The sequence below is a fragment of the Vulpes vulpes genome, chromosome 7 (genome assembly GCF_048418805.1).
Source record: "Vulpes vulpes isolate BD-2025 chromosome 7, VulVul3, whole genome shotgun sequence".
Classification (NCBI taxonomy): Eukaryota; Metazoa; Chordata; class Mammalia; order Carnivora; family Canidae; genus Vulpes; species Vulpes vulpes.
The window spans coordinates 84,511,057-84,537,010 of NC_132786.1; the positions used below are offsets into that span (position 1 = coordinate 84,511,057).

At 37.6% G+C, this 25,954-nt stretch overlaps 1 protein-coding gene and 1 pseudogene across 1 annotated transcript; both read right to left on the bottom strand.

Annotated features, from left to right (window-relative positions):
* Window positions 1-4,507: 4,507 nt before the first annotated feature.
* Window positions 4,508-5,455, bottom strand: LOC112923851 (tubulin polyglutamylase complex subunit 2 pseudogene; annotated as a pseudogene).
* Window positions 5,456-13,647: 8,192 nt separating this feature from the next.
* On the bottom strand, window positions 13,648-18,584 carry TFPI2 (tissue factor pathway inhibitor 2). The gene is made up of 5 exons (XM_026003715.2): window positions 17,989-18,584; window positions 17,631-17,816; window positions 16,557-16,736; window positions 14,949-15,119; window positions 13,648-14,588 (listed from the first exon to the last, which is right to left on the bottom strand). The coding sequence occupies exons 1-5, from the start codon at window positions 18,074-18,076 to the stop codon at window positions 14,506-14,508; spliced, it is 708 nt and encodes a 235-aa protein (XP_025859500.1). The 5' UTR covers window positions 18,077-18,584; the 3' UTR covers window positions 13,648-14,505.
* Window positions 18,585-25,954: the final 7,370 nt, after the last annotated feature.

Consider the following 25,954-nt stretch of genomic DNA (forward strand, 5'->3'; position numbering starts at 1 on the left):
TGATGGCTAATTCTGTTGATCACCTTTTCATATGCCTATCTGCAATTTGTACGTTCTTTTTACATAAAGCCTGTTCATATTTCTGTCCCATTATCTTTTTTATTGCTTTTTTCCCTGTTGATTTGTTAGAATTTTTTATCGTCTCGATAGGAGTTCTTTGTGTGCTATATGCACTGAAAATAACTTTTTCCATTGTTCAGTTTATTTCTTACTTTTAAAATCTCTTGATGAATAGAATATCTTTTTATGAAATACAATTCACCAATTATCTCTTTTAGTATGTTTTTTATTCCTGGTCCTTTGACTACCCCAGGTTCTGAAGATATTATCATACACTTTTTCCTGAGAGCTTTATAGTTTACCTTTCACATTTCAGTTCTTTTATTTTTAAGATTTTATTTATTTATTCATGAAAAACAGAGAGAAAGGCAGAGACATAGGCAGAGGGAGGAGAAGTAGGCTCCATACAGGAGAGGGATGTGGGATTCAATTCTGGAAGTCCGCGGCCACGTCCTGAGCCAAAGGCAGACGCTCAACCACTGAGACACCCAGGTGTCCTTTATGCCCTATTTCCAGTTGATTTTTGTTTATTGTGTAAGGTAAGCATTAAACTTCATTTTTTTTCACATGAATATTCAGTTGATTCATCACTGTTTATTTAGGTCTTTAATTTCTCTCAGCAATGAATGTGGTCTTCAGTGTCAAGTTCTTACACATTTTGTGTTACATTTATTTCTAGGCATTCAATTTCTTGGAAACTTATATATTGCACCTTTGCATCTCATTTCCTAATTGCTTGTTCTTGGTATGTAGAATACAATTTGTTTTTTTATATTGATCTTATATCCAATGACCTTGCTAAATTCACTTATGAATTCTAATCATTTGTAGATTCATTTTTATTTTCTAGATATTCAAGTATGTTACAGAAAATTATGATGGTTTTACTTTTTTCTGTCTGAATTTTATAGATTTTGTTATTCTCTTGAATTTTTATAACGTTTAGGAGTTCCAGTAAAATTTGAAAAGAATTGATAGCTTTGGAACAATTTGTCTTATTCCAAACTCATAGGGAAATTGTTCAATATTTATTTTTTTTTTTTTTAGATTTTATTTATTTATTCATGAGAGACACAGAAAGAGGCAGAGACATAGGCAGAGGGAGAAGCAGGCTCCTCGAGCAGCCTGATTTGGGACTCAATCCGGAGATTCCGGGACTAAGCACTGAGCCAGAGGCAGATGCTCAACCACTGAGCCACCCAGGCATCCCCAATATTTCATTATTAATTAGGGTATAACCATAGGTTTTTGTGGTCATCTTTTTCAGATGAAGGATTATCTCTTCTATTCCTATCTGTTGAGATTAGTTTTTTTTTATTATGAATTGATGTTCAATTTTATCAAATGCCTTTTCTGTATCTACTAAGATGATTGTATGATATTTGTCATTTATTTTGTTAAGGTGACCAGTTACAATTATTGATTATTCTTATGTTGAAAACCATCTTATGCCACTGGCATACACTTCACTTAGTTATGAGGTATTATATATATTATCAGATTTTATTTGGTAATATTTGCTCAAATTTTATGCATCTATTCATAAGGAAGAAATTGGCCTGTAATTTTGATTCCTTGCAATGTCCTTTCCAATTATTACTTTATGAGAAACACAAAAAATAGTGTTCCTTTTTTATTATTTGCTAAAAGTGATTTTGCAAATTAGGATTATTTCATGTTAAATCTCTGGAAGGCTGAAAATCGTGGCTTCAGCTTATTTAATGAATATAGGAATAATAAGAATTTCTATCTATTTTTATGTCAGTTTTAGAAGCAAGACCTCATGGGTATAGAGCCGAGAAGTCACATGCCCTTAGGAATGTCTTACATTTAATTTAATGCTTTATAGTCACCATATTTAAATTTTTTTATCAATGTTTGAACAAAGAAACTCTCATTTTGCACTGGACCCCTCAAATCATATAGTTATTCATGTCTTGTCATATGTGGTTTTATAAGTATTTGCTTATTTCATTTAAGTTATGAAATTTATTGGTATTAATTTGTTAATAACTGTTAACTCTGTTTTCAGTATCTTTCAGATTTGTTAAGTCTTTTTTTCTACTTATGATATTGATAATTTATGTTCTTTATCTTTCTTTCCTTTATTATCTTGGTATTAACAAATTATTTCATTAATCTTTTTTGAGAAACATTTTTTGCCTGTGTTTATTTTCTTTAAAATTATGTCTGCTTTCTGAATATTTTAATTACTGTTATCTATATTAACTTCCTTCTATTTTTTTTAACTTCCTTCTACTTTTTAAGGAGTACTTAAATATGTTTAATTTATAGTTAATTTTCTAGTTTCTTGAGATGGTAGATTGGAACATTTATTTTTCAACCTTTTTTCTTTTTCATTTTACTAATTTAGAGCTAAAAATTTCCATTTGGTCACCATTTTAACTGCATCTCAGAATTTCTGATATGTCATATTTGTTTCATTCAATTTAAAATATAATTCATTGTAATTTCTTTTTTGACACGTGTTATACAGTAGTGTGTTTAATTTCCAAACACCTAGAGATTTTCCAATAATCTTATTTTTTGATTTCTAGTTACATTTGTATTCAGAGAATATACTCTATAGGATTCCAATTCTTTGGAATGTACCCGTGTACATTACCTGCATAGATAAACAGACGATCCATTTGGTAAATATTCCAAATGCCCTTGAAAATGTTTATCCTGATTATGTTGAGTGTAGTGTTCATTGTGATGTTTAAATTTTCTATCTCTAATTTCTTTTTGTTCATTTACTAAAAAGTTTTAAAATATCAAATTACAATCATAGATTCGTGTGTATCTTTTTAGTTCCCTGTTTTCCTTCAGTTTATTAAGCTTTTTAAGATGTATAAACGTTTATAATTATTATTTCCTCCTGTTGATTAAATTGAACCTTTTATCACTGTGAAATGTTCTTCATATACTTTGTTACTTCTTGTCTCAAAGTCTTCCTTTTCTTCTGTTGATAAACAACAGCTTTATTTTGATTTTTGATTGCATGGTATGCATTTTTGCCTTTATTTGCTTTCAGATACTTGTAACTGTATATAAAGTATGTCTCTTGTAAACAGTATTGAGTTAGATTTTGAATTTTTGTTTTTCTGTTTCTTAATCTAACCTGACCATTCTCCCTTTAACTGGAATGTTTAGTCAATTTACATTTAATATTATTGAGATGATTGAGTTTAAATCAATCATCTTGCCATGGTTCTCTAATTGTTTCATCTTTGTTTCTTAATTTATCTTTCCTGGCCTTCCTTTGGATTAATCATTCTTCCATTTTTTTATCCATTATTTCCTCTATCAGCTTTTTAGCTATTTTGTTACTCTTTCATTGATTACTCTTAAAATCACTATATGAATTCTACATGGTAAATTGTAATGCTTCCCAAAGCACAAAAGAAACTAAAATAATTTAATTGTATTAGCCAAAACACCTTTGGTGCCATCAATTTCATTGTATTTTAAATATAAAGTTTTATATGCATAAGATAGAATAGTTAATGCTTTTTTTTTTTTTTTTTTAGTTAATGCTTTTAAACAGAATGTTCATTTATAGTTTTGTTGGGGGGGTCTTACTGGAAACAACAAACTTTATAGGAAACTGAAAAAGACGCAGAGTGAGAATTTCTCATGACAAATGAAAAGAGCATATACAATTATATCTTCAAGAATTTTAATGGAATTTTATGACCCATCAAACTAAGTTATCCCCATTCTCTAACAGAAATAAACTGAGAAAGAGCAGTATGAGAATATTCTAATGCAGGGCTGCCCAACATAACTTTCTGTGATGATGGAAATGTTCCATTATCTTTGTGCTGTCTAATATAGAATCTACAGGCCACATGAATACTCACAAAGTAGCTAATGTAATTGAGGAACTGAATTTTTAATAGAGTTTAAATAGCCACGTGCAGCTAGTGGTTATCAACTGAACAGCACAGTTCTAATGCCTCATGGCTCAAAACCTGTGGTTTCTTTCTTTCTTTCTTTCTTTCTTTCTTTCTTTCTTTCTTTCTTTCTTTCTTTCTTTTTTTAAAGATTTTATTTATTTACTCATGAGAGACACAGAGAGAGACAGAGACATAGGCAGAAAGAGAAGCAGGCTCCATGCAGGGAGCCTGATGTGGGACTTAATCCCGGGACTCCAGGATCATGCTCTGAGCCAAAGGCAGACATGCTTAACTGCTGAGCCACCCAGGCATCCCAAAACCAGTGGTTTCTTTGGGGGACTTTTCTAATCACTGCTAAAGGATGTAGAGGGTTGGAGATTGAAAGAGAGAAAAGTTAACAGATCTATTTAGCTACTTCAATAAGTTCTAAAACTCCACAGCTTTCAGAAGCAGGGGGTGAGGAAAGGACTTTAAGAGAGACCTGAGTATGCCCTTGAACTCCTAGCTACTGCCAATGGGAGTAAAAAGCCTATGATTTGGCTCACTCACATAGGAGGAGGCCTGTGGTGCCACACACAGAACCTGAGGCTTGGGCCATCTGTGTATGGAAAGCATTGCTGTGAGGAGATAGGGATGATCATTTCCAGACACTTTCCAGGACTAGAAGAGGATTTAGAGGTGGAGGGAGGGCCTGAGGGCCCTTTCTGGCCACCTGCAGGTTGGATAGGCCCTCTCTTTTTGGGGAGTAAAATCCTGTTCTTGCTCTTAAACTCTTTGCTGGGATCCAGCTTGTTCACAAAGGATTTGGTCTATTCTGCAAGCAGGTTTGGGTTGTAGGTGATAGGTTTATACATGTTGAACCATTGCTTGACCTGTGAGCTAAACCCATAGCTGGTGAAGGCATACTATAGCAGGCCCAGGTACATGATGAGCAAGTGATAGTAAGTGGTAAAGGTATCTGTGAGAAAATGCTGGTGTAACATTCTGTCTAGGAACCAGATCTCAGTGTCTTGTGAATGCTGGGTTTCCCCTATTATAGATAAAGCCAACCTTCCTATTCCCATTGCAAGGATCCAGTTCAAATATCACACTGTGAGAATCAAAGTGAGGCTTCTCTGGTTGTTCTCACTGGGCTTCAAGTGTATCAACTTCCAGGTCTGCCAGAGTTGGTGTATTAGGGAGCAAATACACAGAAGACTGGTTGAGTTGAGTCAGCTTTGAGATGCTGCTAATTGCCATGCTGCCCAGTTGGAATAGTGTGCTCATTCAACTTCATACTCCATGTCGTGTGGAAGCCATTGGTCATCGGGTAAAAATTCTGTAGCACAGGTATTTTTTCATTCCCATGAAGACATTATATGACATTCAACGGGTGACTTTTCTGTGATAGTGACTTCTGTCACACCTGATGAAGACTCTAGGATGCATGTGATCCTCAAAGTCAGCTTCTCCTGGTGCAGCTTGCTGCAGCCTGGGGGCAGCATCTCCTTCATGACTCGTGTCCTCGCTCCAGCTTTATTTACAGTTTTTGATGTTTACATCTTCAACTGCTCTCATTGCATTTTGCAGTTACGTGCTTCCATCTGGGATCAATTTCCTTCAGAACTCCCAATAATGTTTTTTTGTAGCACAGATCTGCTGGCAACGAATTCTCTCAGCTATGTTTTACTGTAAACATCTTTACTTATCCTTCAATTTTGAAGGATTTTTTGCTGGATATAGAATATTGGTTTGTAGGATTTGTTTGTTTTCTTTTTTTTAAAGATTTTGTTTCTTTATTCATGAAAGACCCAGAAAGAGAGGCAGAGACACAAGCAGAGGGAGAAGCAGGCTCCCCATGGGGAGCCCAATGAGGACTCAATCCAGGATACCAGGATCAGGTGCTTAATCACTGAGCCACCCAAGCGGCCCTGTTTGTTTTTCTTCAGTGCTTTAAAATGTTAATCTTTCAAAAAGGGTGTTGCCTGTGCTCTCCTCTAGGATTTTGATGGAATCTTGTCTCACATTTAGATCTTTCATCTATTTTGGGTTTATCTTTGTGTATGGTGAAAGAGAGTGGTCTAGTTTCATTCTTCTGCATGTGGATGTCCAATTTTCCCAGCACCATTTATTGAAGAGACTGTCTTTCTTCCAATGGATAGTCTTTCTTCCTTTATCGAATATTAGTTGACCATAAAGTTGAGGGTCCACTTCTGGGTTCTCTATTCTGTTCCATTGATCTATGTGCCTGTTTTTGTGCCAGTACCACACTGTCTTGATGACCACAGCTTTGTAGTACAACCTGAAATCTGGCATTGTGATGCCCCCAGCTATGGTTTTCTTTTTTAAAATTCCCCTGGCTATTCGGGGTCTTTTCTGATTCCACACAAATCTTAAAATAATTTGTTCTAACTCTCTGAAGAAAGTCCATGGTATTTTGATAGGGATTGCATTAAACGTGTAAATTGCCCTGGGTAACATTGACATTTTCACAATATTAATTCTGCCAATCCATGAGCATGGAATATTTTTCCATCTCTTTGTGTCTTCCTCAATTGCTTTCAGAAGTGTTCTATAGGTTTTAGGGTATAGAACCTTTACCTCTTTGGTTAGGTTTATTCCTAGGTATCTTACGCTTTTGGGTGCAATTGTAAATGGGATTGACTCATTAATTTCTCTTTCTTCAGTCTCATTGTTAATGTATAGATATGCCACTGATTTCTGGGCATTGATTTTGTATCCTGCCACGCTATCAAATTGCTGTATGAGTTCTAGCAATCTTGGGGTGAAGGCTTTTGGGTTTTCTTTTTTGTTAATAAATTAATTTTTTATTGGTGTTCAATTTACCAACATACAGAATAACACCCAGTGCTCATCCCATCAAGTGTCCCCCTCAGTGCCCATCACCCATTCACCCCCACCCCCCGCCCTCCTCCCGCTTTTGGGTTTTCTATGTAGACTATCATGTCATCAGTGAAGTCAGCCACAGTAACTTCTTGCAAGATACATCCACAAAGGCAAAAGAAACAAAAGGAAAAATGAACTATTGGGACTTCATCAAGATAAGAAGCTTCTGCACAGCAAAAGATACAGTCAACAAAACTAAAAGACAACCTACAGAATGGGAGATGATATTTGCAAATGACGTATCAGATAAAGGGCTAGTTTCCAAGATCTATAAAGAACTTCTTAAACTCAACACCAAAGAAACAAACAATCCGATCATGAAATGGGCAAAAGACATGAACAGAAATCTCACAGAGGAAGACATAGACATGGCCAACAAGCACATGAGAAAATTCTCTGCATCACTTGCCATCAGGGAAATACAAATCAAAACCACAATGAGATACCACCTCACACCAGTGAGAATGGGGAACATTAACAAGGCAGGAAACCACAAATGTTGGAGAGGATGCGGAGAAAAGGGAACCCTCTTACACTGTTGGTGGGAAAGTGAAATGGTGCAGCCACTCTGGAAAACTGTGTGGAGGTTCCTCAAAGAGTTAAAAATAGATCTGCCCTACGACCCAGCAATTGCACTGCTGGGGATTTACCCCAAAGATACAGATGCAATGAAACGCCGGGACACCTGCACCCCTATGTTTCTAGCAGCAATGTCCACAATAGCCAAACTGTGGAAGGAGCCTCGGTGTCCATTGAAAGATGAATGGATAAAGAAGATGTGGTCTATGTATACAATGGAATATTACTCAGCCATTAGAAACGACAAATACCCACCATTTGCTTCAACGTGGATGGAACTGGAGGGTATTATGTTGAGTGAAGTAAGTCAATCAGAGAAGGACAAACATTATATGGTCTCATTCATTTGGGGAATATAAATAATAGTGAAAGGGAATATAAGGGAAGGGAGAAGAAATGTGTGGGAAATATCAGAAAGGAAGACAGAACATAAAGACTCCTAACTCTGGGAAACGAACTAGGGGTGGTGGAAGGGGAGGAGGGCGAGGGGTAAGGGTGAATGGGTGATGGGCACTGAGGGGAGCACTTGATGGGATGAGCACTGAGTGTTATTCTGTATGTTGGTAAATTGAACACCAATAAAAAATAAATTTATTATAAAATAAATAAAAAATAAAATGTTAATCTTTCATTTTCTGACTTCCATAGTTCATTTTGAAATGTCAGTCATTAGTCTTTTTGATGCTCATTTGGAGATATTATCACTGTTTTTCTAGGCATGTGAATATTGTTTTTAGCTCTCAGAAGTTTGACTATCATGTGCCTATTTGTGTTTTGTTTGTTTTGTATTCTGTTTGGGGTATATAGGGCTTCTTGAATGCATAGTCACAGGTCTTTAATTAGTTTGGAGAAATTCTTAGCCAATATTTCTTCCAATATTTCTTTTTATATTCAATATAATATTTTTTATAGAGCATAAAATCTTCCTTATCTCTTCGTTAAAATGTCACTGTGTTTTACTGAGGAAATATCTCCTGATCTACTGGGCTTTGGCACAAATATCATAATTTCTGCTTTCTTGCAATGAGGTCACATAATCAATTTAGGAGTTGAGAAAGTGTTAAATTAACCCAGCTTTCTGACATTTCATACAATGATGCAACATCATAATCCAACAGGCAATAAAAACTTCAGTAATGCATAATGTCAAAAACTTGAAGACGTTTAATTCTTATATATTGCTGGCTACAGATATCTGTAAAGCAATTTGACAAAATAGAGTATGTTGAGTGAACATATCTTTAGCAGTCTCATTTTCATGTATATATATATATATGTATGTAGAATGAGCTATGTATATAAATATTGTTGTTTGTAATACCAAAACTAAATATCCATCAACAGAGAAATGAATACACTGTGCTATATTTATGTAATAGAATAATATAAAATATATGAAGCCGATCTTCATGAACAATATGGATTTATAGGGTATATCCAAAACATAATAGTAAAAATACATGATGGCAATAGATACACATGGTGTGACACCATTTAAGTAACTTTAAAACACATAGAACAATACTTCATATTGCTGTGGGTTATTATATGTATAATACAAGCACTAAAATATGCACATAATCCACTCCAACAACAGGGGAGCAGCTGCTTCTCATGAAAGTGAGAGGAAATAAGAAAGAGGTGCATTTTGAGTCTTGAGCTCTATTAAAATAGAAAAAGCACCTGAAATAAATTAGCAAACTCCTATCATGTTTTTTAAACTAGGTTGATTATACTAGTTTCTGTAATTTTCTAATTCATTTGAAACCTTTCATGATTAAAATTAAATTGTAAAATTTCAACTATATTTTTATGTTAAAAATTTTAAGCTAAATTTAAAGGGAAGTATTAACCTTTAATGAAAGAAAATATATAAAAATTTTAAAGATTCAACCTTATTAATAATCCTGGAAATGCCAATTAAAATAATGATGAGATATAAATTTATTATAAGAAAGAAATGAGTTGTTTTTCTGTTCATTTAAAACCCAATGACTTGGGCATTTGCATACATTCTTAGATTCTTAGATGGTGGTAAGCTGATATAACTTTGTAAAGTAATTTTTCAGTATATATTGAGACCATTAACATGTTCATACCTCTTGACTAAGTTATTTCTACTTCAAGGAAACAGAAAGGTAGTTGATTATCACTTAGTGGTGAAATTCTGGATTATTTTGTTTTTACCCTTTTATATACTTTTAATTTTTTATTCAGTATACAATATGCATAACTTTTTTAAGTCAAACTAATAAAAATAAAAATATAAAATATTTACAAATATTAAAAAAATCTATAATTGTAAAAATATAAAAATAAAAAACTAAAAGAAAAAACCACCAGCATAAACCAGCATTTCTCAAAGTATGACACACTCAGTGTACCTCCTAATCATCTGGAACCACTGTTTGTAATATACATCTATGCCAACTCAAATCCACTAAGTCAAAACTCCTGGGCATGGGGCATAGGAGCCTACCCTATCCCTGGCTCCCTGAATGGTTCTCAGGCACAAAATTTGTTAACTACATTACAAAAAAACAAAGCAGTATGACATTCTTTGGAAATTGACTATAATTTAGTGCAACTGAGTTGTAGCTTACAGGTGATGGTGGAATGGGGAAGATAAATCTGGAGAGGAATGGCATGGTCCTCTTGTAAGAAGAAGTCTTAAATGGCACACTAGGAACTTGGACAGTTAACATGAAGATTCAATAGGAAACCATTGAAGAGTTTTAAGAGAAGTAACCTGATAAGATTTTTTTTCAGAAAGATTACCCTGGCATCAGTGTGCATGACTGGATAGGGAGCAGACAGGCAGGAAGGAAACATGGGAGAATGTGTTAATTTTCGTGGAATAAAGCAGTAGTAGCATAGACTTGAATACATATACTTGGTGACCAATTGAATACTGAGTGAAGGGAGAAATAATTTGTAATGACTCAGATTCCCACATTTGCTTGCCTCCATTCCAGGCTTATAACAGAATACCTAGACAAAGAATATCTTAAAACTACAAACTGTACTTTTCTACCTTTCCTTATTTTTATCACAAGACCTGTATTTTGGGACAGTCCAGGTGGCTCAGAGGTTTAGTGCCGCCTTCAGCCCAGGGCCTGATCCTGGAGGCCCGGGATCGAGTCCCACGTCAAGCTCCCTGCATTGAGCCTGCTTCTCCCTGTCTGTGACTCTGCCTCTCTCTCTCTCTGTGTGTGTGTGTGTGTGTGTCTCCCATGAATAAATAAAATCTTTAAGAAAAAAAGACCTATATTTTACTGGAAACATGAAGCCTATGAAGATAAGCTTGTGCAGCCACTATAGTAATACAAGGACAGACACTCCAGAGGACATTCCCTTACTGAATAATATCATTAGCTAAATGTCTACAAGACTGTTGGCAGGGACAGCATGTATACTTGGAGATCCTGTGATCCAGGCAATCTTAAAGTTTCCATTGCAGTTTCTATGGTTAAACATGTGACGGTGTGTATGCATAGAGGAGGAATGAGTGAGTGGTGATCCAGAATAATTTCTTTTTCAATAAAAGACTATGTTATTAAAAGCCAACCCATTCTTTTTTGTGTCTTTTTGTGTCCCCGAATGAGACATTCCTTTTAATCAGTCTGTCTGGTGAAACCACAGCAGTGACTTGTCTTCAGGCTGATTGTGGCAAGAAGGAATTTCCCTTAGACTGTAGGATGACCTATGACAGCTTTATACATTTCTTCATTAAAATAAAATGGCAGAGGTTTGGGGGGTTAGAAATTTGTTTTCTAAAGGATCTAATTCTTGCCCAACCTGAACAGAGAGCTGCAGCTGGAGGCTGAATGTAGGCTGAGCAGTCTCCTGAGGGCTTTTGGCTGCAGGGGAGTTAAAGGCAGCAGCCACCAAATCAAGCTTTCCTGTAGCACTAGGAACCCCCAGAATTCCCAAAGGCTCTGGATCACATACCAGACAATCCCAGAATACAGAAAATCCTTCTGCAATAATCATTCTCAAAAACTACCAAAAGTAGTCACAAATACAGGCCTTATTCAGCCAAAACCTCTTAATGACATGCTGCTTTTTGTTACATCTCCTGTAAAAGCTATAAAATCACTGCCTCCTCCCCCCATTCCTTCAAAAAATTTCATTGGTTTCTTGAAGAACCTAAGCTGTTTGCCCTATACAGCAGCTAACATTATGGATTTGGCTGACTGACCTTCCCTGCATTCTTGTAACTTGTACCTTTATCCCCAATGTTGTCTCCTGATCTGGCAATATGATAGTGAGATTTAGAGGTTTGATTAACTTGAGGTTGAATTTTTTTTTTCTTCCTGCAAGATTCCTTCATGGGGTGGAGGTATGCACTACTTATTGCGTCATATCAAAAAGCAAATAATGTCTTCTGGTACATTTTTAGTAATGTTAAAATTATCCATGGATTCAAAGACATAAGCCTAATTCCTCCATCAACCATTCATTCCATCGCTTCAGCCTCCATAGATGATCATTACCCAGATGTATACTTTCATTTAGAGGTATCTTCTAACATTTTCATGTGTGTATTAGGTGAGATTCTTCTGTGAATAACTTTCACACATTATTTCATTTCTTGGTATAATTGTAAGGATAAGCAAAAAGGGATAAATGCTTTATTCTTTCTGTTAATTTATCATTTTTCAAAGGAATGAGAGAGTGCCCTAGGAACCTCCAAAAGTGATCAACATGTGTGTGTAATTATTTACTTGTTTCATATTCATTCTTATATATTTATATATATAGTTATTATTTGTTTTGATGTTCATATTGCCTCATTTTAGATCGCTGAAAAGCCCTTACTGTTACTCTATTTTTGTGACATAATTCATTAGTCTTTAATAGCTTCCTTGCTATCTGGTATAAGATGGCCTAGGTTCGTCTTATCTATTTCTTATCTATTGTCTCAGACCTGGATTCAATGATTTCTCTGAAGAGCCCTGTTTCCTTTTAATGAGAAATCATATTTACAGACCACAATCTGAATGCGAGGTATACTTACTGCTACTAGTTTGTCATTGCTTCAAGGACTTTTCAATGGGCAGGTGGAAATTCCATTTTTTTTTTTTGGAAGAGAAAATTTTGAGTTCATGCTAATATTTATATCTCAATTTAAGAGTTAAAGGTTTTTTTTCTAAATTTCTTAATTTTGTATTTATATTTTTTCTCTTAACATTGAAAATCTTGACTTCTAAAGAGATATAAATTCTTATATTTTCTTACAGAATATATAGTATAATGTAGCACTCTATATATGATAGGTTCAAAAATAACAATATCAATATTACTAATAAGTGTACCAAATGCAGGGGCAACAGGGTGGCTCAGTTGGTTAAGTGTCTGCCTTTGGCTAAGGTCATAATTCAATTTCCTGGGATCAAGCCCACGTAGGGCTCCCAGCTCAGTGGGGAGTCTGCTACTCCTTCTCACTTTCCCTCTGTCTTCTCTCTCTCTCTCAAATAAATAAATAAAATCTTAAAAAAAAAACCTACTAAATGCATTTTCAGATTTCTTCAAAATTTATTTGAGCCTTAGATTACATCTGTTAAAAGATAGTCAAAATATTGGCTTTGAAAGTCACCAGAAATAGTCATATTCTTTGTATTGTTAGGCCTCTGTCCTGCGATAGGTAACTATTTTTAATATCTTTATGTCCTTTGTGATATGTGTTTATTCATGTTCTAGACCCTGTTTTTTTTATTTTATTTTATTTATTTATTCATAGAGACAGATTGAGAGAGAGAGAGAGAGAGAGGCAGAAACACAGGCAGAGGGAGAAGCAGGCTCCATGCAGGGAGCCTGAGATGGGACTTGATCCTGGGTCTCCAGGATCATGCCCTGGACTGAAGGTGGTGCTAAACCACTGAGCCACCCGAGCTGCCCTAGACCCTGTTTTTAAAAACCTATTCTGAAGATCAGATGATATCCATATATAGATATTTTGCTCGTTTGTCATCCATTTCTTCAACCAATTCTCCTATTGATAATTTTCAACCAATTCCCTATTGAGGATTTGTTTCTAGTTGTTCCAAATAATATATCAGTGAATGTCCTCAGGGATATACCATTTTGTATTTTTGTCACCATACCTTTAGGATAGATTTTGAAAAGAGGGATTGCTTAAGCAAAGGGCAATGCACTTAAAATTTTGCTAGATTGGAGGCATACTTTTAAACATATTAATCTTGCCATGAAAATGTAGGAATTTTAAAAAATATTTTTATTAAAGAGAAGAAAACCATTTAACTGGAATGATCATTTTATCAAGAATAATTCAGTAGTGGAATTTATATTATTAAATTCATGCATGCTCTCTGGTGTAATATAAACAAATGCCTTGAACACCTCAAAAATGTTAACAATTTTAGTGGTCTCCAACCTATTATATCTTACAAAGTAATGTAAGATCTATATATATAAACAAATATATACATGTGAGTGGGGATAGATGGGTGGAAAAGTAGATAAAGAAAAAGAATCTTATCCCCAGAATAAAGCATTTCTGGTTTTAATAAATTTACTAACTTTTTATTCAAAAAATATAGTTTATTATCTTCCAAATGACACAGTACAAACAGAAGTTAGTCATGTCTGCATAATAGCACTTATTTCTAAAGTGTTTGTAAATTTGCAAGTTTTAGGTCCTTGGACCTAAAATATAATCCAACCGTTTATATGCAAAATGAAATGTGTTTGCTGGTCCTTTTTATGATCATGTGTTAAGAGAACATGATTATATTGTCTTATGCTTTTCAGTTATTATCACCTTCTGAAGTCAGGAAAAGCAACCCCAAGAACTGGGTGAGTCATATTTGCTTGTATACCTTTATGCACAGCAAGAATTCAACTTCATAAAACATAGGTGAACAGTAAATTAAAAATAGTAGATTCACATTTGAATAGCAGCTAGTTATGTATAAAAATACACAAAAAAGTAACCTGTAGCAATAAAAACTGGTGAATAAATCATTAATGATTTATTTACCCATGTTGCCATATTATTCTTCAGATCTAATCATAGAGGCGATAGCATTCACAAGATGACATATAGGGGAAAAAGTTAAGATTGCTTCTTCCAATTTTTCAGCCTTCTATTCACCAAGGAAAGCTTTGTCATCTTCTTATTCCTTTCCTTCTTCAAAGCTTAAAGTCAACAAAATAAAAATAAGTATATCTCCAGTCTATAGACTCCCTTTAAATCAACATTTCCAATATGCTTACAAACTCACCTCAACAATTTTTAATGTTCATAAAGTCAGTTTTACTCACTCTCCCCTCAAGTTAATGACTTTCTACCTTTAAAATGCAAGGATACAGCTACAGTCTGTTGTAGCTAGTCAGTAGAAGCATTAAATAAAACAGTTCAGTACTAAAGTGCTATTTATGTACAAGTAGTCTAGAAATGGTAATCTGCTATTAGGAAAATGGATACATAAAATATAATTGTGCTTATGAATTATTTATAAAATTAGTTTAAAAATGGAATATGAGAAAATCCACTACCTTTTACACAAACATTTTTGCAGTCCTTCATGCTAACAAAGTTATTGTCATTCCCTCCACAGCCAGTATAGGCGAATGCCTCACAGGTTCTATGTCTGGGATTAAAATAGTAGCGAGTCAAATTAGCAGAGCACAGTCCCTCATCTTTTGGACTGTAGCAAAACGATGGACCTTTATGAAAAAGAAAATAAAATTAGAAATGCAATAAATACCAAAATTAATAAACTGTGATGATTACTGAACTGACTGAAGAAAATCTAATCCCAGTGAAGCTTCATTCTGAATTCTAAATATCATACTAAACCGTTTAAAAAGTGTGTCTCGATTCTCAAGAAAGCTTACATGCCATAGTTTGCTGATTCTAAAATTTTTATAAACTGGAGACAATTTCTTCTGAAGCTATGTCCTTGTATCATTCGAATGTGTAAAGAAATTAAACCCAAAATCAGATATGGTCAGGCAGAAATCGGCGATGTATCAAGGGTCGGTATATGACATGCTTCAGTAAACTTGTTGGTAGGTTTATTTTCAATGTTTTTATCAGCTCTCCTTCCATCATTAGTTAAGGATACATGTATCTAAATTCCAAGTCGCCACTAGGACATTTACCTTTATACAAAAAAAAAATTTAAGGAAACACCAGCAACAACCACCTCCTCCTTAACTCAGGATTTTGCATGTTGACCACAGAGGTACATACAGAGCTTCCTCAAGTCGCTGCCAAAGCAAGATTCCTTGTTTGTTAAGATTTTCCTTATTTCTTGATGTATGTGTCTCTAATATGCCTAGAGAAAATGCCTGTATTATGTCTCTCTGCAAAAATATTGCCCAAGTAACGCATCATTTCAGGGACTGAGGGTGTGGGGATGTGGGGAAAGAAATCAGAGCAGAAAAGAGAAGAATAGAGATCTTTGTCCTGCAGTTTATAATTACTAAAAGTTGTAGAAATCTAACCAAAAACTTTAGAGAGAAATTTTCAAGATTCACATCTTACATCTGTACACAAGTGATTCCATACAAACCTGAGGTCATGGCATTCAGAATACTGTGATTTTTTTTTTTTTTTAAGATTTTGTTTTTTATTTGAGAGAGAAAGAGAGAGAGCAAGCAGAGGGGGGAGGGCAGAGGGAGAGGGAGAAAGAGAATCTCAATCTCCATGCTGGGCATGGAGGCCACCTTGAAGCTCAATCCCAGGACCCCGGAGATCATGAGCTGAGCCTAAATCAAGAGTCAGATACTGAACCAACTGAGGCACCCATGCACCCCCAGAATTCTGTAATTTTTGTGTGTAAATTGAGTAGATGAGAAATAGCTCTGAAGAAACCATATAGAACAGGAAGCAGAAACTTAAATCATACGTGGCTTTATGACTTTCCAGCCCTGAGAATTTGGCAAGTCATTAACTTCTGGTAGCCTGTATTCTCATATGTAACATGAGAATAATAATAATAACACTCCCTCACAGGGCAATAGTGTTAAGATTGAATCCTCCTATATGTGAAATCACCAGAACACAAGCCATGTCAATTACACATAAAATTATTGACTTTTTTTCATCCCAAAATCTTAAAGAAATGAAATAGAAGCCCCATAAAAAATAGTACTTACTTTTCTTTGGTGCACAGAAGTTCATACAAGTAGCCTCATCTGGGAACCTGTTCTCATTGCTGTGACAACCGCCAGATAGGAATTTTTCACATGTCATGGATGTTAGATTGAAGAAATACTCCTCTTTGTTCTCTCCACACTGCTCCTCATTGACTTCCAACCTGCAAATTTTGGGAACTTCTAGAAAAAGGAGGGCATAAAACAATGTCAGTCAAAAATTAGCTTTCTTAGTATTACTTCAAAACTACTGTATTTTCCAGAAACAACTGGGGAGATAAGAGTATCACATTTTGTCCTGGGATAGTAAATCCCCAAAAGACTTTTCATTAATCCAGTTATTTAGCTCTTTTTTAAATAGTGGCTCCAGACCTGAGTCAGCCAGATACAGTGGAAACTCTCTGTTCTCTCAGGGTCTTCTCATTTTTCTACATGTGAAGTTAATCAAACTTACTCACGGGAATACACATTTTCCCTTGGCTTAGCTCCTTGAATGGCAGAGTCTCTCTCATGTCTTGTTACTGGCCTCAACAGATACAGTAAATATGATTTAAATGAAATAAAAACCATGATCATGAATCTCCACTATATCCCTCTACTAACCCAAAATATGTTTGGGCATCGGGACAAAAGGAAAAGTGACGGTTAAGCTAAATCACACTTTAACAATAAAATCCGCTGACAGTATTTCAGAACGACGGATAATCGGCACTGAGGAAATGGTGCTCTCAAGGAGGCACAAAAACCATCAGCTCAGAACTAATGATAAAGACAAGTACTTGGGCAGCACCTAACACATTATGTGCCCCCTGCAGTACTGTGCCCTACAGTGAACCCTTGCCCTGAACCTGCACAGACCCTCTGAGTTATGATAAAGGCCACTTAGGCGAGAGATTCCTTAGCCCCTGTCAACTTGTGATTGCTTTCTGGAAATAATGAGTGAGCCTTACTTAATGTCTGGGAAGGATGCAGGCTAAAGCTCACTGCAGAAAAGGGGATCTGGGAAGTGGGGTTTAGGAGCAGCCCTTCTGCGGAAGGGGCCGCGCAAGAGCCGGGAGCTGGCCCACCGCGACTTACTCTCAATCCTCCTGCAAGCCTCATCGCAGGCCTCCCAAGTTTCGAAGTTGTTGGCGTTGCCCCGGCAGCCCCCATAGGTGAAGGGGAGGCAGCTCTGCGTGTACCTGTCGTAGTAGTAACTGGGGATCAGGGCCCGGCAGGGCCCCACGTCGGGCGGCAGGAGGCAGGTCTCCGCGCCGTTTCCCCCTGCAGGACCAGAGGGAGAGCCTGAGGGACGGAAGGGCGGCCGCCTGGCTCCGGGAAGGCAGCTGCTCCCCGGGTCCCCGGGAGAGCGGGGCCAGGCAGCGGGCGCAGGGGACCCCCGCGGCCGCAGCGCCCTCGCCGCGCCCCCGAGACGGGGCCCCGACCCGGCCGATACCTGGCGCGCCCGCACCGCCGTCGCCCAGCGCGGTCCCCATCAGGAGCAGCGGCAGCAGCAACACCCCGAAGGGGCCAGCGGGGTCCATGCGGTCGGGTCTGCGCGGCCCTCCGGGGGGGCGTTCCTGGAACGTGCCGGCGGGAAGAGGGTGCACGGAGTCCGGCCTCCGGGCAGCCTGGGTGCCGACGGGCTGGGTGCCTGCTTTATGTAGGGTGAGAGCGTCCGCCGACCCCGGACGGGGCGGGGCGTGCCGGTGCCGAGCCCGCCAGGCTGATTCATGCCCCACAGGCTGTGACCCGCCGCAGCCCGGGGTTGGGAAGCGAACGGGGGAGAGGAGTTCCCCGCCAGGTTGACCTGCCTCCCCAACTTTCTCCTGTCCCGGGCGGGGATGACTGGATGGGGCGTTGTGTCAGGAATGGGAAGTCAGCGAGCTAGGGGGAAGTGACCTGGGGGTGATTGCACAAGGTTCCAGCTTGCAGCATCACCCTGAAGCCTGAGTCCTCATTTGGAAAGCAGGACGTCCAAGTATTCCAAGGGCAGGGAGAAAATGTGAAATTCAGTGCGCTGCGGGGAGCCTGTGTCCTTGCAGTTGATCCCTTAATTAGATTAGAAATTTAAGTGCGTGTATTTATTTACAGTTATACATATGTGCCTATTTCGGTGGAGATTTAATTTACATTTAATAAAAGACTCATCATGTATCTTTGCAGTCAAGTATTAGAACACTTGCAGCACCCCAGCACATTCTCTCATACCCCTTCCCAGCCCATCCTTCCAATACCAGGCAGGGGCAACCGCTTCCGATTGCCAGAGGTTAATTTTGGCTGTTCTTGAATCTCATCCAAATGGAATAATAAAGAACATATTGGGGCAGCCGGGTGGCTCAGCGGTTTAGCGCCGCCTTCAGCCCAGGGCGTGATCCTGGAGACCTGGGATTGAGTCCCACATCCGGCTCCCTGCATGGAGCCTGCTTCTCCCTCTGCCTGTGTCTTTGCCTCTCTCTCTCTCTCTCTCTGTCTCTCATGAATAAATAAATAAAATCTTAAAAAAAAAAAAATAAAGTACATATTGTTTCTACTTCTTTTGCTCCACTACTCTTTTTTTTTTTTTTTTTTTTTAAGATTTTACTTATTTACTCAGAGAGACACAGAGAGAGAGGTAGAGACACAGGCAGAGGGGGAGAAGCAGGCTCCATGCAGAAAGCCGGGTGTGGGTCTCCATCCTGGGACTCCAGGGTCACACCCAGAGCCAAAGGCAGACGCTCAACTGCTGAGCCACCCAGGCGTCCCTGCTCCACTTTTTAAGACACACCGTATTATTGCAAAATTCATTTCTTTTAAATACTGAATCCATTCTTCCAATATGTGAATATATTACAAATGCCCTATTACTGGATAGTTCTAGTTTGGGACTGTTAGGAATAAAGCTGCTTTGTGCATACATACAGCTTTTATTACCCTTGGGTAAAATATTTATAAATGTTAAAAACTACCATCTTTCCGAAATGATTATACCATTTTATTTACCCTTCCTCCCATCAGCCGTATGTAAGTATTGTAGCTATGTTTTTTTGAGCTGGAACATGAAAATCCAAAGAGAAGTGGCCATGCAAGATCCCAGATCAACCCCTTCCTTCACATTTCCTAATCTTCAGTGTGTCTGTTAAAGTTCAGTTCTCCTCTGACATTTTAGCCTGATTCTACCTTTTTATTTATACAAAAAAAAAAAAAAACTGCCTATGCTCAGATTTCACATGAAATATTAAAGATATTTTTGGAGAACATTTTAATGGGTTCTCTTGATGAATGTGTCTTCCTTTCCTCCTCTTTTTCTTCTGTAATATTCTCAGGAGAATAATTATTCCTGGCTTCCCCTGAGGATCCGGAAGGAGTTTACAGGAGTTCTCTTGAAAGTTTCTGAGAAACCCTATGCTTACAGTGAGTTAATAGTCTGGAACAAAAACAACAACAACAAAAAAAAATAGTCTGGAACATTTTGCACACTATATCTTCTGTGCCAGTTTTCAGTTATACTGATGTCATGACATAGAATCATACTTCTAAGAAAACTAGCCTGGCTTGGACATATTCAGTGTTACTGATGCTGTTAGATTACCAGATATCTATGATTAAGACCAACAGTCTAAGATGTAAGGATAAATGTTTAATAACCAGCTCTCAGGAAGGGGGAAAAAGGAGGGAGCATGCTGATTTGTTTAGTTTACTGACTTCCATGGTGTCAGTACTCCCACTACAGCCTATTTCAAACTACCAGAATTGGAAATAGATAGGTACAAGCAGTTCACCGGAGCCAGTGTGAACTGGCTCTAGCACGCCAACCACTGAAATAGCCAGCTAGTTTTGGAAAGACACACTTATAGAAGAATCAGATTAGACCTTCCCAAACATTGATAGGGTAGGGAAAGTTTTATCAAACAGCCAGTATCACCTTCAAGATAAAAGTTAATTCAACTTCAAATTTTCATTCTTCCAAATATGATTTTCATTCTTCTGAAGATTATTAAGTATATCTCCCATATGGATTTAAATAAATTCAAGGACTGATTCAGACTTGTCATTCAGCATTGACTATTGTCACTTCTGTCCTTTGTTCTCGGGGGCTGGTACTTTCTGATCATCTTTTGCTTCATAGAAAAGTAGGAATCTCTTGAATTAGAGCAGGTTATTTTGGGAAATTGCATGACACAATGAGAAAATGAATTTTATTTCTTGCTCCTTTGGACAGTCATGTAAACTCTTTCTCTGAGCCTCAGTTTCCTTATCTGTAAAATGGATATAATGACTGTACTTTATAAGTGTTTGATGAGGACTATAGGACTAAGTACTTAAGTGCTCAAAGGGATGGGCTCTAGCTCCTTACACACAGGAACAGAATGCAGCCAGATTATCCACCTTCCGATTGCCATTGAGGGCCTTGGCACAAAACTTTGAGATGGACTATCAATGAAAATCAGGAAACAGCAACATGAACTGGCCTCGGGCATTGCTCTCACCAGCTCTCCTCTTTGGCTGAGCTCAGAGATCACCTCTCTGCCTAGGAAGGTGTCACCCAATCAGATACAACTTCATGATGGTTTCTTCTGGGGAAATGAGCTTAGGGTTCTTTCAGCCAAAGCAGAGTCCTCCATCCTAAGTGCTCAGGATGCAGGATCACACATGGAGGGGAAGGGGAATGGGGACAGGGCCCAAATCAAGCTTTTCACCCCTCTGTGGTGGGTGAAATTCATGTTCGGAGGTACTCCATAAATGTTAATATCCTTCCCTTATTCTCTGCCACCTAGGGTACATCTTTAACACCCCTGTGACCACTGAGCAGAGACAGGGAAAAAGAAATGAACAAGTGGGGACAGTTAGAAGTTTTGAGATTATCAAGCCAGGTTATCAGGAAGGAAATTACTCCTCTTAATTGAAAAACATTGAGTATCTTTCTATCCATGAAAAGGAAATCTTCCAATATACGGGGAATCTGAATTTTCTGGGACTACTTTAAATTACTGAATTTATCCTGAGGACCATGTGGACGAAGCCATGTGACCACTACAACCAGCCTCCATAGGGATGTCACAGTAGTTCTATATCCTGAAACCAGTATCTTACCCAAAAAGTTACCACATAGCAAAGGAAAAGAATTCCTTTATCCAAAGTCACAGGAAGTACAAGACTGGAGGCAAAGAATAGTCATCCAGATTGATTTGTCATTGTTATACCAAGTAATAGTTTTAGTGACTGTGACTAAAAATAGAAGTTCAAAAGAGTTTGGAGTTCTGTTAACTGAAGCATGGAGTTCTTATAATTTAAATGTTGCAGGAACTATAAATATTATCAATTCCACTATTTTCAATTTACAGAATTATAAATGGAGACCTAGTCATGTTTACTTACCTTAGTTGTCAGCAGAGCTGAGAGTAGGACCCAGGTTCCTGATATTCAGCTCTGTGTTCTTTCTGACATTCCCATACCTGGACTCTTTCTACTGTTCAAAGACCTGAGAGTAGAACATGAAATACCAGAATTAAAACCCAGTGACTTCAGAAGCACTTGTGCATGTGTCAGATCCTTATTTCTATTCTTTCTCATCACCCCCCTCTGGGCCTCATTAAAAAAAAATTAAAAAATGGATACAAAGTTGACTTGGAACACATTACTCCTTGAATTCCCCAGTCTTGAGTATGATGTTTTAGCTTCTAAGAGCCACACATGCTTGGACAGCGATCATGAATTTAAGTCAGACACCTTAGAGAGAAGTGGCATATTTAGCTCATGAATGAATGAGGAAAATTAATTGAGCCCAGTGACTTGGGGATATATATTATATAATACAGTCACACAAGGAGTTAGTTACATTGATAACTTCTTAATAAAATTCTAGCTGCCTGTTAGCTTAGGCCCTGTCAAAATAAAATCTGAAGTGAATCCAACTGGCACTAACAAGAACTTTAACATTTGATAAGAAAGGCAGTTAATCTCTTCTGAGAGATTAGGGATCACAAGGATTTTGTTCAAGTTTAGGCAACTCCTTCACCACCACGGAGGCATTCTTCTAGCGAGTTGGGTCATGTAGGAAATGTTTGCTCTAGTGCGCCCTCTGTCTGATATTCAGTGCATCTGTGAGCATTGGATAACAAGGTGGGGTCACATAAGAGGATGAGATATTCCCTATGCCTAATATTATTATTCTTGTTCTCCTTAGGAGGAATGAGATAATGGGATAATTAATGTGTCTCTTACCGTGGTCATCTTTTCATCCATATATTTTAAAAATAAGCAGAATTAATATTTAATATGTGCCAAACCTTGTGCTAGGATTTGGGATACAAAGATAAATACATTTAGGGATCTCACAGCGTAGTAGGGTAGACAGATGAACATCAAATAAGCCAGTTGCAGTGCGGTGTTTTTAGTACGATATTAAAGATATGTGCTTGGTTTTATGGGATCATGGAGGAGGAAATAAAATTTTAACAAGAGCTCAATTCAAAACAAAAACCAATCTACACAAACATATCTAACATATCTTCTATGCCTATGGGACACAGAGACTCATTCCTTCAATAGCTAGTTGCCTTGGTAGGTTTTTAAAGTTGCTTTGGTTCTAGTAAAGCATTGCCTTCTGCAGGAATGCAGAATCTGAGATGTCTGTTCTCTTCTACCTCGATATGTGTTCACTCAATTACCATGCCTACTTAAGAGTCAGACCATCTTTTCTCTTACTCAGATTGCTGTATACTTAACTATGCAGGGCACCCAGAAGGTTGGGACAAATTTTGGACCATTTTATCCAAGATGTTTTTGGCACAGTATAGCCTCACCACCTGCCCAAAATTCTAGCCTGGGCTACCAACCCACCAGAGAATGGCATGTCAGGAAGAGGGGAAGACCGAGAAAATTGCCTCTAATTCCTGCATAGCATGTGGGAATAGTAATAACTGTAATAATGAATTTGATGCTTATTGAGAATTTACATTGTACTTTGCATACATTAACTCATTAAATCTCCCACAGTAACCACTGATATAATACCTTAGTCTCCCCACTCTGCAAATGAGCACTGAAACTTTAGGCGAATGTGTGACTTGGCCAAAGCTACACAGCTAGCTCAGGCAGTCTGAATCCTGATCCACTGGTCTTACTCACTGTACAAATTTCTTCTTCTTACACATTAGTGGGGACCTAAGTCAGGCTAATTATTTATAACATGTGCTCATGACCTTAGTTCAGTACCTGGACAGCTATATTACAGATTTCTTTTTTATTCAAATATAAAGTATGTAATTGAGAACAAACACATTGAATGCATTGCTATAATGCTCTAAGAGAAACATCTGCCAATGTTAATAATCAGATTAGAGGATTGAGAGAGTTAATCACTAAAGTCCTTATTTTCAGGGTTATATTTAGCAGAAGGTAATGGACCTTGACCTTTTGAGTATAAAGACACTCTTTCATACACAAATATTGTCATTTTTATAACCGAGCCCAAATCTCATGTTAGTTATACATTATTTACTAAAGTGTCTGTCATAAACCCTCCATATGTTCATTTGTTCTAGTTTTACATGGAAAAACTTTCATATCTTAAATCACACAGGAGAGACAACCTGCCATTTGGGGGGAGGGGAAGGCCGTAGTTGCAGTTTGAAAGGGCAGTACATCTCCTAAGACTCTCACTATTTCACTGTTTTTTCCTCTCTCTCTCTCTCTCTCTCTCTCTCTCTCTCTCTCTCTTGACTATTACCCAAGGAAAAAATGGAGTCACACTAAAAGGTCTGTATTAGAAGAGAGTTGAGTACACTATATGGACTAGATATACTGAATGAGCCAGAGAAGTGTGAGTTGTTCCTACTGATCAGTGGGATCTCTGACATTCTCTTCCCTTCTGTGCAATAGAAGTCATGCTCTGGTCCAATCAGACACTAACTCCATAGCTACTGTTCTGTGTCCTTTCACCTCATGCCTTCTCAAGAACTTCACCCCTCTCACTCCTCTGCAACATCAGTTCTTTCAGTAGTTTCCATTTGGAGTGCTCCATCTCTGATTTTTTCTGTCTCAAACTTTAAATTCATATTTGACTCTCCATCCCTTTCCTGTTAGAGCCTTATTTCACTGCTCGCTTTTCCAGCAAAACTTATCAGAAGTGTTGTCTTCACTATCTGCCTTCCACTTCTTCATCTCCCCCTCCCCCCCTTTTTTTCCACATGGCACTCCATTCAACTTGCACATTGGGAAGAGGAAGAACAGAAAGTGCTCCCATCAAGGACACCTCATCCTGTTGCCACATCTTACTGGACCTCTCAATTCATATGACACCCAAAGCAGCTGCCTCTGTGGTCTTCAAGGACCACATTTTTCCATCTCAGCAGTATTTAACAATTTCAAATTCTTCCCTATTCTTGAAATGCTTTTCTTTTGGTTTTTACTTTACCATATTCTTCTGGTTTTCCCCTACTTAGTTGACTATTCTTTCTCAATCTCCTCAGCATGTCCATTAAAGGTGGGGTGACTCAAAGCTCAACCTTGAGTACTCTTGTCTAACTATATTTTATTCTTAAGTGATTTTAAGTATGTACACACACACATATACATACACATATAAATATATTTGTTTATAATCTTGACCTCACCTCTGAATTCCAAACACTTAACATCTACTTCATATCTCTACTTGGATATCTAACAGACATCTCAGATATATGTCTTAAACCAAAGTCTTGGTCAAATACTCCAATCCTCCTTCTTTCTGTCAATGACCCTTCTACTTAGACTTTCAAGCCCCAAACTATGTAATCACTCTTGATATCTCCCATCCCTTCATCACTCAATCCATCAGTAGTCCTGTCAATTCTACCTCCAAATCACATATTTAATCTTCCTAAATATCTTTATACCCATGGCCACCAATATTGTTCAAATCTATCTGCTCTTAAGGGACCATTATGTTAGGTTCTTACATAAACTCTCAGTTTCTACTTTTGTTCCCCTGCAACCCACACAGCAGAGTATTTTTAACCCATCAGGCCCTGTCACAACACCTCAATTCTTCAAAATAAATCAAAACCCTTCATTAGCACTTCATTTTATTCCTCACCATTCCTCTGAATGACTCTATGTGATTTGACTGTTGTCTCCCTTACTGACCTTATCCCATCACTCTCCCTTGATCTCACTATACTCGTTATACTGTGTTTACTATTCTTCTAGTACAACAAATTTGTTCCAACCTCAGGTCCTTTGCATGAGCTGTTCCCTCTGCTTAGCCCTTCTCCACACACGAAATGCTCATCTCCTGACCTTCACTGTCTCCTTCATGTCAGTCTTAGTACCACTGGCACTTCCTCCAATCAGTAGATGATGTTGCTTCACATCCTAGTCACTACTTATCATAAACTATAGCATTTGTCATTTGAAATCACTATGTTTATTCATTTTGTTTTACTTGTCTGACCCTC